The sequence below is a fragment of the Narcine bancroftii genome, chromosome 1 (assembly GCF_036971445.1).
Source record: "Narcine bancroftii isolate sNarBan1 chromosome 1, sNarBan1.hap1, whole genome shotgun sequence".
NCBI classification, from domain to species: Eukaryota; Metazoa; Chordata; class Chondrichthyes; order Torpediniformes; family Narcinidae; genus Narcine; species Narcine bancroftii.
The window spans coordinates 436,122,833-436,138,770 of record NC_091469.1 but is presented as its reverse complement, the minus strand read 5'-3'; the positions used below and the strand labels follow the sequence as shown (position 1 = coordinate 436,138,770).

The window sequence follows — 15,938 nt, the reverse complement described above, 5'->3', positions numbered from 1 at the left end:
TGCAGAAAATTAATTTTCAATGACATGTTGTACTTCATGGTTTTGTTTACTTGAAGCATGTTGTCAATTAGCTGGATGTAGTTTGGTCCTCTGTATTTGCCAAGAAAATTATCGACAACATCTTTAAATCCCTTCCATGCTATTCCAGGCTGAAGATAACATTTGCAGAGCACCTGAACTGAGTCCATGCCCAGGCATGTTTGAACTGGCCAAAACAGCTTGCTTTGTGGTCATTATATTAGTAGACAATTATGACAGGAAATCACAAAAATAGGTTATATTTAAAACACAGTACGTGATAGGAAAAGTTTAATTTTTGAGATCAGCAGTCCAAAATCGAAAAAATATACCCAAAAGTGTTCAAGAAGAAATATCTTCATTGTCCAGTGTAATCAGCAACATGGCAGAGGAGATAAATGAATATTTTGCATCACTCTTCACTGTGGAAGGATATCAGGGAAGGGAAGTGAATGCAGTTACTATTTCAAGGGAAAAGATACTCAGAAAGCTAAATGATCCAAGAAAGGGTAGATAAGTCTCCCGAGCCACATGAATTGTACCCTTAGGTTCTGAAAGAAGTAGCAGTAGAGTTTGTGGAGACATTGTTAATGATCTTTCAGGAATCAATAAATTCTGGCATGGTTCTGGAGAACTGGAAAATTGCAAATGTCCCTTCACTCTTCAAGAAGGCAAGGAGGCAACAGAAAGGAAATTATTGACCCGTTAGCCTGAAGTCAGTGGTTGGATGTTGGAGATGATGGTCAAGGATGAAATGGAGGCACATGGCAAGATAGGCTAAAGCCAGCATGGTTTCCTTAAGGGAGCATTTTGCTTGACAAATCTATTGGAAATCTTTGAACAAGCGACAAGCAGGCTAGATAAATGAGAGGCAGTGTGTGTTGTGTATTTGTTTTGTCAGAGAGCCTTTGACTAGGTAATGCACATGAAGGTTCCTAACAAGATTTTTAAAAAAACCCTTGATACAACAGGAAACTAATAGCAGGGGTCAAGCACTGGCTGATTGGCTGGAAGTCAAAATACTACGATCATATTCTGGTTGGTTGCCGGTTGCTAGTTTGTTCCACAGGGGTCAGTGTTAGGGCTGCTTCTTTTTATATTGTATATCAATGATCCAGATTATGGAATGAATGGCTTTGTGGCCAAGTTTGCAGCTGATATGAAGTTAGGTGGAAGAGAAGGTAGTGATAAGGAAATGGGGAAGCTGCAAAATGATTTAGACTAGAAGAATGGGCAGAGAAGTGGCAAATTAAACACAATGTTGGAAAGTGCATGTTCATGCATGTTGGTAAAAGAAATAAATGGGCAGATTATTTTCTAAATGGCAGGAAATTTGAAAATTCACAGATACATTGGGACTTGGGAGTCATCGTGCAGGATAGCCTGAAGATAAATTTGCAGGTTAGTTGCTGGCATTCAAGAGGAATAGAACAGGAATGCTGAGGCTTTATAAGGTACTGGTGAGACCTCACTTGTAGTATTGTAAGCAGTTTTGGACTCCTCCTTTAGGAAAGGCTGTGCTGACACTTAGAGGAGGTTCACAAGAATGATTCTAGGAATGAAAGGGTTATCATATGAGAAAAGTTTGACTGTTCTTGGAATTTATGAAAATGAAGGGGGAATCTCATCGAAACATTTCACTGTTGATAAAAATGGACAGAGCAGATGTAGAAAGGTTGTTTCCCATGGTGGGAGAGTCTAGGATAAGAGGTCACAAGTACAGGATTGAAGGATGTCCATTTAGAACAGAGAAGCAGAGAAATATCTTAAACAGATAGTGGTGACTCTGTGGAATTTGTTGCCATAGGCGGTTGTGGAGGTCAGAGATGGATAGGTTCTTGATTAGCCAGGGAATCAAGGATTATGGGGAGAACTCCAGGAATAAGGCTAAGTGGGAGAATGAATCAGCTCATGATTGAAAGGCAGGGCAAACGATAGGCTGAATAGCTTATTTCTGCTCCTATGTCTTATGATTTTAGAGCTTAACTTTGGAAAAAGGCCATCTGTCATTTAGTCATGGAGATTTACAGAAAACGGTGGTATAGCTGCAGCTGTGATGATGGCAGTGATGCCACTAGTGTGGATGAGGGTGGACAAGGGTGGAGCAGACACACTTGTTCCAACACACCTCTACAGGGTCCTACTGTCTGGATCCTGATGGCCCCATAAAGATTTGAATCTCCTTTAAAATGGGCTGATGACATTTTTATTTACATCTGCAAATCCTCATGGATCTGAGTGAGCCACACACCAGAGTGGGAGAATATCCCCCTTTCTCCCACGGAGAAGAAGCAGTCTGCTGGAGGACCAGAGTGAGGTACAATAGCCAAAGGACTCGCGTCAGGCTGCTGAAGACTGGCTTGTGCAAACCAGTTATCAGGAACCAGATTCATGAGGGTGCTAATCATATCGGAGTTTGTGAACCATGGGCTAAGGAGGGTGACCTGGATGCCTGGAGCTCAGGTTCACTGCTGGACAGGACAGGAGATCATGCAACTACAGAGGTGATGGGGTTGCAGGAGGCGGTGGCATCAGAGGAGGTGGTAGGGTCCACAGACAATCAACGTCTCTGAAGGGATTCAATTTTGCTTCTCTTTCTATTCTTGGGAGGGATGCTAGACTAATGGCGTCCCATTGTGTGTCTTTAAGGAATGACAAAAGTGAAAGAATTTTATCTATTTGTATATATGACAATTATGGACCTTGAACCTTATGGTCTCTTCATTATCTGACTACCTGTGTTGCTTTCTTTGGGGATCCTTGGACATGTACTGGTTAATAGAGGGTCCTTGGTGAACTTTATGCCCAATCATTCATTGTGAATTTCCTAACTTCATATGTCCTCCCAAATGGTAGCACCTCCTGTTTGTCAGGATTAAGTTCCATTTCTTTGCCCTTTCTTACCAACTGATCAATAGCATTCTGTAGCCAAAGACTACCCTTCTCACTATCCACAACCTAACTAATCTTCGTGCCATCTCAAACTTATTAATCATACCTCCCCCATTCACATCCAGAATATTAATGTATATAACACACAGCAAAGGTCCAAGCTCTCATCCTTGTGTGTACTTTGCCTTGATTTTCACGTTAACCCTTTGTGGACGTGCTCTGTCATCTCAATGGATCATGGCTTAAGGTGTTAAAATAGCTTTCATATTTTACCTTCATTTGTGTTTGGAGTCAATGAACAATATAGGCCAAAAAAGAAAGGAAGAACATGTTGGAAACTGCTCGTCAAAGTATTGTCCATCCTTAGCAAACTTTGTTCATCAACAATATTAGTTGCTATGGCATGATGTGATGAAGAAAGGGAGAACTCAATGGTACCAATGCGTGTCTTTAAGGAATGACATGACTCTTTTGTCTGTTTCTGAGGCCAATGTCAGAACATCTTTCAAGTGGGAGAACCCTTGCAAGGCATCAGGCCCTGATGACATACCTGGAAGGGTGCTGAATATCAGTGGCAACCAACAAGCTGGGGTGTTCGTGGACATTCTCGATTGCTCAATGGTGAACTCTAAATCTTGCTGGTGCCCAAGAAGAACAGGATGATTTATCTCTAACTATCACTCAGTAGCACTCACATCGACTGTGATTAAATGCTTTGAGATGTTGTTCATGGCCAAATTAACTCCTAAGAAAATACTGGATCTCAAGCAATTCACCTCCACCTCAATCACTCCACAGCAGATGCAATTTCACTGGCTCTCCATTCTGCCATAGATCATCTAGTCAATAGCAACATGTACATCAAGATGCTTTTCATTGATTACAGCTCAGCTACTGGTCCACACAGCCACTCCTCAAGGATGTATGCTTATCCCATTGCTCTACTCTCTCTAAGCCTATGCTTGTGTGGTTTGGCACAATTGAAATGCTATCGACAAATTTGCCGATGACTCCACCATCATCTGCAGAATCAAAGACAATGAAGAAGCATACAGGAGTGAGATAGATCAGCTGCTTGAGTGGTGTCACAACAACAACCTTGCATTCAACATGAGCAAAACTAGGGAACTGATTGTGGACTTCAGGAAGGCAAAACCAGAAGAACACAAATCTGCCCTCATCGAGAGGTCAACAGGGAACAGGGTAAGGAACTTCAAGTTCGTGGGTGTCAACATTTCTGAAGACCTATCCTGAGGCCTGAATGTCAATGCCAGCAGCCATAATTTTTATTAGGAGGTTTGTTGGGTCACTAAAGACTCCTGCAAATTTCTACAGGTGTTTCATGGAGACCATTCTGATTGGTCGCATCACTCTCTGGCATGGAGCTGCCAATGCACAGAACAGGAAAAGACTGCAGATAGTTGTGAACTCGGCCAGTGCCATCATGGGCATTAATCTTCACTCCATTGAGGATATCGACAAGAGGCTATGTCTCAAGAAAGCATCAAAGACGCTCACCACCCAGGTTATGCTCTCTTCTCACTGCTATCATCAAGTAAGAGGTACATAAGCCTGAAGGCAAGCATCCAATGGTACAAAAACTCTGCCATCAGATCTATGAATGGACAATGAACCACAGGCATTGTCTAACTTTTTTTTCTCTTCTGCTCTAATTTATTTATTTTTTTAAAATGTAATAGCATTTTTTGCACCTGTAATTCTGCTGAAGAACAATGAGTTTCATGACACATGTTCATGACAATAAATTCTGGATTTAAATGCTGACTTGCTTTCACAGCATTCAAACTGTAAGATGGCTTAGCAACATTTAATTAGGAACATCCAATCACTAGAAAGAAGATGACAATAACATCATTAACAGATCCAAGTAGCATTTAATTTTTATTTGGCTGTTCCTTGAAAGGAATAGAAATTGCAGTTTTTGGCTCTGTGAATTGGAATCTTCTCAGATAGGAAGCTGATACCTCAAGCTTGCATTCCAATTTTTAAAAAAACAGACTTAGTCCTGGCTCAGACAAGGATATTGTATCTACTTCTGTATCCCATCCAAACTGCTATGTATTTGCATTGGCTCACGCACTGCTTCATGAAAACAAGGTGATGTTACTTGCCAGACAAGCAACAATAATTGGGGAAAATTGCATGTTTTTCTGTCGCTGCATTCAATGTTCAAAGGCCCTGGCCTGATATTGCAGGATTTTTTTTTCCTTGGTTAGTATGTTCGAACCGCAGATTAGGGTTAATCATTTCAAGCCCAATCAAACTTTATATCTTTTGTGGAGAGAAACAAATGCTGACTGAATCAATGTGAAATTGATTGAGAATGTGTTAAGCCTTAACAGTTAAGGTGACTTGGAGCTTTTCAATTTACTGTTTTAATCATGAGACTGCCTTTGGGGTGAAAAGCCAAACAATAAAATCTAGATTCTTGATCTAAAAGAGAATGATTTTCTTGGAGCACATTATAGGCTAGGATGTCACAATCCTGCTAAAAGGCTTGGTCACCAATAAAAATGGTTCTTAAGTATTTCTCTTTTTATAATTTTGATTTGAGACTATAAGGATTGGTTTTGATTTACAACACTTTGTTGCAGCACTTATTGTTTAATTGGAGAACTGCTAGTTTTCTGCCAAAGTTACTGAGGGAGCTGCTGAGAGGAATCTGATAAGTTAAGAAATGTCAAAAATAATCAAACATAATGTTATAAAAGCCCGTCCAATTTGTAAAATAAGAGGTGCTTACAAACATTTTTTTGGTTTGATAGTCACATCTAATTTAGACAGGAGTAAGCAGCGATCAATAAAATTTAATCGAAAGAAGAGCATGTAGTAAAAGATTGTTTAGTTGATCATGTCCTTCAACAGTTGTATGTGGTATTTCCACAGACACAGAATGCAACTAAAGGCAAAATGGATCCAGAAATTAAAATAGACACATGGTGGGAAATGACTGATTCCTTAATTTTGATGGAAAATTTCTGAAAATGTTTTTCAGAACTTTATAAGAACATAAGAAATGGAAGCAGGAGTCAGCCATCTGGCCCATCGAGCCTGCTCCGCCATTCAATGTGATCATGGCTGATCCTTTCCCCATATCCCTTAATTCCCTTACTATGTAAAAATTTATATTTTCCAATATAAAAACATTTTGCAATGTTTAATGTTTTATTTTCTTGATGAAAAATGTTCTTGAAGTGCCAGTTGATGAAGTAGACAAAGACGATGTGGTCAAACAATAATCATGGCTTTTATTAGCAGAAACTCATGGTACAATAATGAAAGACAATAGACGCATATACAATTATATCCAAGGGGAGTGTCCTTAACAGTAGAGATAATGCACAGCCAATGTTAGTACAGCCAGGCTCGCCAGAGGGGAGACAGGCAGCTTGGCAGACATTCACCACAGTTCTGAATAATTTTTTTCTCTTCCAATATCATTTCAAAACAATCATTATGGCGATATTTTCTTCAATTTGCAAATAAGTGTAATAAATAGTATTGCTGTTTAATATGCAACACAATCATTACATGGTTTTGCAGTGCCAGGGATGTGGGTTTGAATTCAGCACTGGCTATGAGGAGTTTGTACGTTCTCCCCATGACCTGTGTGTGTTTTCTCAGGCTGGTCCAGCTTCTTGTCACCAAGAAATTAGGAACAAGAAGGGAATGATAACTTCAATGGCATTCTTTTCTCAGGGATTGAAATTTAAAGAGCTGATATGCTGGGCAATTGCAGATAGCTAGAAGAGTATTACTTCCAGTATATTGGCTGGGGCACTTTTAGTAAACAGGGCTTGGATCAGATAGAATTTGATTTATGTTTCCACAAGTGCTTTGTCAATCAATATCCTAGAACCATAAACACTATAGCACAGAAACAAACCTTTTTAGCCTGTGCCTAACCATTTTTTTTTGTTGTCTCACTGACCTACATCCAGTTCATAGCAGCCCTCTATATCTCTCCTATCCATGTTCCTGTCCAAATTGTTCTTAAATGTTAATATTGAGCCCACATTCACCACCTCAGCTGGCAGCTCGTTCCACACTCCCACCCCTCTCTGTGTGAAGAAGTTCAACCTCAAGTTCCCCCTAAACTTCTCCCCTTTCACCATTAGCACTTCCTCTAGTTTGTATCCCATCTCCCCCAAGTGGAAAAAGTCTATCTACATTAACTCTGTATATTCCCCCCGCACCCCACAATCATTTTAAATACCTCTATAAAATTTCCTCTCATTCTTCTATGCTCCAGGGAATAAAGTTCTAACCTTTTCCTGTAACTTGGTTCCTGAAGTCCGGGCAACACCCAAGTAAATCTTCTCTGCACTCTTTCTATCTTGTTGATATTTTTCTTGTAGTTAGGTGACCAAAACTCACATATTATTCAAAATTTGGCCTCACCAATTTCATGTACAACATCCCAACTCTTATACTCAATACTTTGCTTTATGAAGGCCAAGATGCCAAAAGCTCTCTTTATAACCCTATCCACCTGTGATGCCACCTTTAGGGACTTATGTATCTGTATTCCCAGATCCCTTTGTTCTACCACACTCCTCAATGCCTTGCCATTTACCGTGTTTGTCCTTTGCTTATTTGTCCTTCCAAAATCCAACCCCCTCACATTTTTCTGTATTAAATTCCATCTGCCATTTTTCAGTCCATTTTTCCAGCTGGTCCAGATCCCTCTTCAAGTTTTGAAAACCTTCTTCACTGTCCACAATGCCTCCAATCTTATTGTCATCTGCAAACTTTCTGATCCAATTTACCACATTATCATCCAGATCATTGATATTGATGACAAACAACAATGGTCCCAGCACCGATCCCTGGGGCTCACCACTAGTCACAGGCCTCCAGACTAAGAAGTAATCATCCACCAATATTCTCTGGCTTCTCTCATCCAGCCATTGTTGAATCCAGTTCACTTCTTCACCATGAATTCCAAGCATCTGAACCTTCCTGTCTAACCTCCCTTGTGGAACCTTGACAAAATCTTTACTAAAGTTCACATGGACAACATCTGCAGCCTTTCCTTCGTCAACTTCAGGATCCACTAGGGATGGTACAACACTGGATCTCCTCCTCAGGAATGAGATAGGACAAGTGACTGTAGGGGAGAACTGGGACCAGTGACTCCATTAATTTTTAAATAGTTGTGGAGAAAGATGGGACAGGTATGCAAATTAAAATCCTAAAAAGGACAAGGAAAATTTTGGAGCAATTAAGCTGGAATTTATAGAGTGTTGTAAAGCAGAGAGACCAAAGTGAATAGTTCTTCGAAAGTGGAAACTCAGGTGAATAAGGTGGTAAAGAGGAAATTTGGCATACTGGCCTTCGTTGGGTAGGGTATAGAGTACAGAAGTTGAGAACTCATGATTCAGCTGTACAAGGCATTGGTGAGATCATGTTTAGAGTTCTGGTTGTCCAGCAATAGGAAGGGCATCAATACAGTGTAAGGAATATAGAGGAGATTTGCCAGGATGGTTGCAAGAGGGGTTGAGTTATAGGGAGTGATGGGAAATGCTGAGTCTTCATTACCTGGAGCAAAGGAGATTGAGGTGTGTTCTTCTAGAGCAATTTTGAGGAGCATGGATAAAATGAATGATCACTGTCATTTTTGCAGGATCGATGATTCTAGAACTGGGGAGCATCAGTGTAAAGTAATAGGGATATGATATAAGAGGGACTTGAAGCTTTTATTTAATTTAGAGGCTAGCCCATATCTGGAATGAGCAGCTAGAGGAATAGGTGGAAGTGGGCACAGTAACAACATTCAAAAGATCTTTTGGAATGCACTACAATGTGGATAAATGTGAGGTTATCCACTTTGGTAATACAAACCAGAGGGCAGATTACTATTTGAATGACAATAGATTAAGAGATGGGGAAGTGCAGAGAGACCTAGGGGTACTTGTACACCAGTCTCTGAAGGCTAGCATGCAGGTACAGCAGGTGGTTAAAAAGGCAAATGGTATGTTGGCCTTCATATCAAGAGGGTTTGAGTATAGGAACAAGGATACCTTACTGCAGCTATACGGGGCCTTGGTGAGACCCCACCTGGAGTATTGTGTGCAGTTTTGGTCACCTTATCTAAGGAAGGATGTTCTTGCAATGGAGGGAGTGCAGAGGCGATTCACCAGGCTGATACCTGGAATGGCAGGAATGACTTATGAGGAAAGATTGCGCAAATTGGGATTGTACTCGCTGGAGTTTAGAAGATTGAGAGGGGATCTCATAGAGACATATAAAATTCTGGCAGGACTGGACAGAATGGATGCAGATGGGGTGTTTCCAATGATGGGAAAATCCAGAACCCAGGGCCATGGTTTGAGGATAATAGGCAAACCGTTTAGGACCGAGATGAGGAGGAATTTCTTTACCCAGAGGGTGGTGAATCTGTGGAATTCATTGCCACAGAGGGCAGTAGAGGCAGGTTCATTAAATATATTTAAGAGGGAATTAGATCTATTTCTTCAGTATAAGGGTATTAAAGGTTACGGAGAGAAGGCGGGGTCGGGGTACTGAACTTTAAGATCAGCCATGATCTCGCTGAATGGCGGAGCAGGCTCGAAGGGTCGAATGACCTACTCCTGCTCCTATCTTCTATGTTTATATGTTTCTATGATTAGACATGGATAAGAGGGGCTCATTCCAGTCAAGGTTCAAGTCAAAGTACTTTCATGACATCACATACAATCTTGAGATCCTTTTGTCTTACATATCAGTAGTGTAAATTGTTCTCAAGAGAAAGATATTTACGCAAACAAACATGGAAATGTAAACAAACTGACTGTGCCAATACAAAAAAAATTCAGTAATAAATAATGTAAAAAGTAAGAGTGCTTAAATTAGTTTATCATTGACTGTTGTTTTGGAGTCTAATGATGGAGAGCTAGCAACATTTCTTGAACCTGGTGATCTTGGGGCACCTTTGCCTCTTTTCTGATGGCATTAGTGAGGACAGAGCACATCCTGGGTGGTGAGGATCCTTGATGATTTCTGCTGCTCTCCAACGGCAACATACCGTGTAGATTGCTCGACGGTGGGGAAAGTTTTGGCTGTGATGTACTAGGCTGTATCCAGTACCTTCTTCTCAGAGGTATTGGTGCCCCCATACCAGGTCATGATGCAGCTACTCAGCACACCTTTCTCTACCCATCTGTAGAAGTTTGCCAAAGTTTTTGGATCACTGGATCATACACCTCTGGTTTTCCCTTCCTAAAATCTACAATCTGGTCCTTAGTCTTGGTCACATCGAGGGAGAGGTTGTGGTTAGTACACCATTCAGCCAAGATTTCAATCTCCTTCCTGTATGCTAACTCATTGCCCCTTTTTATACAACCTGTTAACTGTGGTATTGTCTGCAAAATTGTAAATGCTGTTGTTGTCATTCTGAACCACACAGTCATAGGTGTAAAGGGATAAAGGTGTAGAGAGATATGGTCCAAATGCAGGCAAATGTGATTAGCCTAGAATTTCAACTTGGTCAGCACAGATTAGTTGGGCCAAAGGGTCTGTTCACTGCTATATGACACTGTAAGTCCATGACCACTGGATGTTCACAATCTGGATGTGACTGGACTATGGAGCTTTGATCTTGCATGTTGATTGTGGGATGCTTAGCTCGCCTGTTTACATTGTCTGGTGTGCAACAGACATTCCTTCTGCATTTGTCACTGAACCAGGACTGACCCCCTGGATTATCGGTGGTGATCGACCAGGGGATCAACTCTGGACTGGGATCAACTCATGGACTGGGCATCTATGAGGCACCCAGGACCATCGGAAGCAGCAGACTTGCGCTCAACCATCATGGATGCCCATTTCGGAGTTGCTAGATCTGTTCACAGTATTCCCTGTTGACCACATTGTTTCAAAACACAATGAAGTGTATTTTCATTATGAAGATGGGAAAAAGTCCCTCTCAATAACAGGTATATTTTGTTGGATGCTGTTGAGGGAGATGACCTGACAGAATCTGGCAGCAGTGACCAGGTCGCTGGCACTGAGCCTGGCATGGTGGACCAAAAGGTAAAGAGGAATGCAATGGTCATTGGGGACTCCATTGTCAGAAATACAGACAGGAGATTCTGTGAGCCAGATAGGTATGCCCGCATGGTGTGCTGCCTCCCTGGTGCAAGGGTGCAGGATATCTCAAATCGGGTCCAGGGTATTCTAAAAGGGGAAGGCGAACAGCCTGATGTCTTGGTACATGAGGGTACCAATGACATAGATAAAAAGAAGGAGGAAGTACTGAAAAAGGATTACAGAGAGCTAGGACAGAAACTAAGAAATAGGACAGCCAGGGTGGTGATCTCTGGTTTGCTACCTGTGCCAAGTGCAACTGAGGACAAAAATGGAAGGTTAAGAAAAATGAATGTGTGGCTGAGGGGCTGGTGTAAAGGACAGGGATTTGGCTTCTTGGATCATTGGGATCTCTTTTGGGGAAGGCATGACCTCTACAAGAAGGATGGGTTACACCTGAACCCAAAAGGGGTCAATATATTGGCAGCTAGGTTTGGTACAGCCGTCGGGTGTGGTTTAAACTAATTTGGCATGGGGGTGGGAACCTGTATGATAGGGCAAAGGACAGAAAAGATAAAACAGGAAAAGTTAGGTTAGGCAGCGAAAGTAAAAAATCAGAAAGAGCAAGGAGGGTGAAAAAAGCAAATCTGAAAGCTTTATATCTTAATGCAAGAAGCATTCGGAACAAGGTAGATGAATTAGCTGTGGAAATTGAGATAAACAAATATGATTTGATTGGGATTACAGAAACATGGCTGCAGGGTGGGCAAGCCTGGGAACTTAACATCCCGGGGTATACGATATTTAGGAGGGATCGGCAAGAAAGAAAAGAGGGTGGGGTAGTATTGATGGTGAGAGAAAGGACCGACACGATTGACAGAAAGGATATCAACTCGGAAGATGCGGAATCTATATGGGTAGAACTGAGGAATAGCAAGGGGCGGAAAACGTTAGTGGGGGTGGTATATAGGCCTCCACATAGTAATGTAGAGGCGAGGGAAGGCATTAAAAGAGAAATTAGAAAAGCGTGCAATAAGGGAACAGCTGTCATCATGGGAGTCTTTAATTTGCATATAGATTGGACTAGCCAAATTAGTAAAAATACTGAGGAGGAGGAATTCCTTGAATGTTTACGGGACGGTTATCTAGACCAATATGTCGAGGAACCAACTCGGGAGCAGGCCATTTTAGATTGGGTATTGTACAATGATAAGGGGCTAATCAACAATCTTGTTGTACAAGGCCCTTTGGGTAGGAGCGATCACAATATGATTGAATTCTCACTCGACATGGAGAGTGATGAAATTAAAACCGAGACTAAGGTCCTGAATTTAAATAAAGGGAATTATGATGGTATGAGACGGGAGTTGAGTAAGATTGATTGGGTGGTGTTTATGGGGGAGTTAACTGTGGATAGACAATGGAAAGCATTCACAGATCTAATGGAGAAATTGCAAAAATCATTTATACCGGTTTGGCATAAAAATAAACCAAAAAAGGTGACTCAACCGTGGATAACAAGGGAAATTACAGACAGCATTAGGTCCAAAGAGAGAGTATATCAATTGGCCAAAAAAAGTACCACAACCGAAGACTGGGAGCAGTTCATGATGCACCAAAGGAGGACAAAGGGATTAATCAAGAGAGCAAAAATAAATTACGAAAGTAAGCTTGCGGCAAATATAAAAACTGACTGCAAAAGCTTTTATAAATATGTCAAGAGGAAAAGATTGGTGAAATCCAGAGTAGGTCCTTTGCAGTCGAATCAGGGGAATATATAATGGGAAATAAGGAAATGGCAGACTAATTAAATTCTTTAGTTCTGTTTTTACAAGAGAGGATACAAATAACCTCCCAAGGATGTTGGGAAACATAGAGACTAATGCAAGGGAGGAACTGAAACAAATCAGTATCTCTAAGGACATGGTCTTGGGGAAATTGATGGGATTGAAGGCAGATAAATCCCAAGGGCCTGATAATCTACATCCTAGGGTACTTAAGGAAGTGGCCATTCAGATGCTTTAAGAATTATTTTCCAGAACTCGATAGACTCGATTAGTACCCATGGATTGAAGGGTAGCTAATGTTACCCGACTATTTAAAAAGGGGGGGTAGAGAAAAAGCGGGGAATTATCGGCTGGAATCCATTATTAAGGATGTAATAGCGGAGCATATGACTAGCAGAGAAAGGATCGGACGGAGTCAACATGGATTTACAAAAGGTAAATCGTGCTTGACAAATCTATTGGAATTCTTTGAGATGGTGACAGGTAAAATAGATGGGGGAGAGCCAGTGGATGTGGTGTACCTGGACTTCCAAAAGGCCTTCGATAAGGTCCCGCATAAATGACTGGCTTCCAAAACCAAGGCTCATGGGATTGGGGGCAAAGTATTGATGTGGATTGAGAACTGGCTGGCAGGTAGAAGACAGAGAGTTGGGATAAATGGCTCGTTTTCTGAGTGGCAGGCAATGACCAGTACTGGGACCCCAGCTGTTCACAATTTACATTAATGATCTGGATGAGGGGATTGGATGTAATATCTCCAAATTTGCAGATGACACTAAGCTAGGAGGGGTTGTGTGCACAGAAGAGAGGGTCAGGAAGCTCCAGTGTGATTTGGATAAATTGAGGGACTGGGCAGATACATGGCAAATGCACTACAATGTGGATAAATGTGAGGTTATCCACTTTGGTAATACAAACCGGAGGGCAGATTACTATTTGAATGACAATAGATTAAGAGATGGGGAAGTGCAGAGAGACCTAGGGGTACTTGTACACCAGTCTCTGAAGGCGAGCATGCAGGTACAGCAGGTGGTTAAAAAGGCAAATGGTATGTTGGCCTTCATATCAAGAGGGTTTGAGTATAGGAACAAGGATACCTTACTGCAGCTGTACAGGGCCTTGGTGAGACCCCACCTGGAGTATTGTGTGCAGTTCTTGCAATGGAGGGAGTGCAGAGGCGATTCACCAGGCTGATACCTGGAATGGCAGGAATGACTTATGAGGAAAGATTGCGCAAATTGGGATTGTGCTCGCTGGAGTTTAGAAGATTGAGAGGGGATCTCATAGAGACATATAAAATTCTGGCAGGACTGGACAGAATGGATGCAGATGGGATGTTTCCAATGATGGGAAAATCCAGAACCCAGGGCCATGGTTTGAGGATAATAGGCAAACCATTTAGGACCGAGATGAGGAGGAATTTCTTTACCCAGAGGGTGGTGAATCTGTGGAATTCATTGCCACAGAGGGCAGTAGAGGCAGGTTCATTAAATATAATTAAGAGGGAATTAGATCTATTTCTTCAGCATTAGGGTATTAAAGGTTACGGAGAGAAGGCGGGGTCGGGGTACTGAACTTTAAGATCAGCCATGATCTCGTTGAATGGCGGAGCAGTCTCGAAGGGTCGAATGACCTACTCCTGCTCCTATCTTCTATGTTTCTATGTTTCTAAGTACTGTATAGTGGTCACTGCTGCTGACAGCTGCATCTGTGACAGATAGATTAGTGAGAACTTGTTGGTTCCCTCACCACCTGCCGCACACCCAATTTCATTGCAAAGTCCTTTAGCATGGTCAGTGATGGCTCTACTGAGCCACTCTTGGTGATGGAGGTTGAAGAACTCCACCTGTAGATGTGTCAAGACCTACTCAGTGATGTAAATGGCAGCATCTGAGACATTCATTGTAAGATATGATTTTGAGTATTATCCTGACAGGTTGTTGCTTGACGATTTGACAATTAAGCCAGTGAGGAAAAAAAAGCACATCACTGTAATCAGTTTTTATTGCGTAGATGGACTTTAAGTTGTAAATAGGTGCAATCAGAAGCTGAGTACAGTCCCTAGATGCTGTTAAGGAGAGCTTTACAGGATCAATACCATTACCAAGACCTTGCAATTTATCAAGCTCCCCAGTCTCTCTGATACTAATTTTTGACTTGTATTTAGCTCCTTCATTTCTCCATTCTGACTAGACCCTTTATTCTCCAATATATCTGGCAGGTTTTATACGTCTTTAGTGAAGACAGATGCAAAGTAATTGTTTAATTGCTCTGCCATTTCCTTAATCCCCATTACAAATTCTCCTGCCTCTATCTGGAAGGGGCCCACAATTGGTCTCGGTGGCCTTTTCCTTTTTATGTAACTATAAAAGCTCTTAGAGTCTGTTTTTTTTTTTAAATTTCTCCCAAGTCTACTCTCATTTTCTGTTTTTCTGTTTAATTGACTAGATCTTCCTTTGCTTACCTCGAAAATGCTCCCAATCCTTGAGTCTGCTGCTTTTCAACCAACTTTATAAACCTCTTCTTTTGATTTAACACTACCTTTAATTTCTCTTGTCAGCCATGAATCACTTTTACTCAGAGGCATTCTGCCTTAAAGAAATATATATTTTTGATACTTGGGCATTATATCTCTTTGCACTTACATTGTCCATCACTCTCATCCTTTCAATGTATTTTTATCACTGTTATGGGGTAAGATCATTTGTTGTTGGTCTGAAAAAGTTGAACGGTGAGCACTCATATTCAAAAGGTGAAGTTAATGACAATTGCAGGGACCAGTTGGAAGTTTTTTCTGCAGTTCCCACAGGTATTTAGACTTTGGAGTATTAGAAAGTTGTGTGTTTTGAAGACCTTGCCTAACAGTTTGATGTGCTTATATCTGTGGACACCAATGCACCTGGACATAAATCCAGCAAGGTCACAATCCACATGTGCCATATATTAAAGATTCTTGCCTTTCCTTTAGAGCTAATCAATATCCATCTCTGTCACATACTCTGCAGTTGCTTTGTTCTCTCACACACTGACTAACACCGTTCCTGACTATCACTTCAACAGCCAGAGACTGCATAAAGTCACACCATTCCTGTCGTCTCTGATTTAATCGAATTGCTTCAGTTATTTATCCAGTGTTCACTTGCCGTTCTTGTCCAGAGCTAAGTATAGACAACACTTTCCAAGTTCTAGTAC

The 15,938-nt window shown here is 41.3% G+C and overlaps 1 protein-coding gene across 2 annotated transcripts in view; it reads left to right on the top strand.

The window, feature by feature from the left end:
- The window catches only part of itga8 (integrin, alpha 8), a 284,139-nt gene that overhangs the window by 243,897 nt on the left and 24,304 nt on the right, over positions 1-15,938 (top strand). Inside the window, exon 28 of one of the 2 annotated variants that reach the window (XM_069914330.1) lies at positions 5,927-6,020. The exons of the other annotated variant lie outside the window; for it this stretch is intronic. Within the exon in view, the coding sequence (XP_069770431.1) occupies positions 5,927-5,944 (18 nt within the window). The 3' untranslated portion in view covers positions 5,945-6,020. Of the gene's footprint in view, positions 1-5,926; positions 6,021-15,938 lie in introns of those variants that run through there. 2 annotated transcript variants of the gene reach the window in all.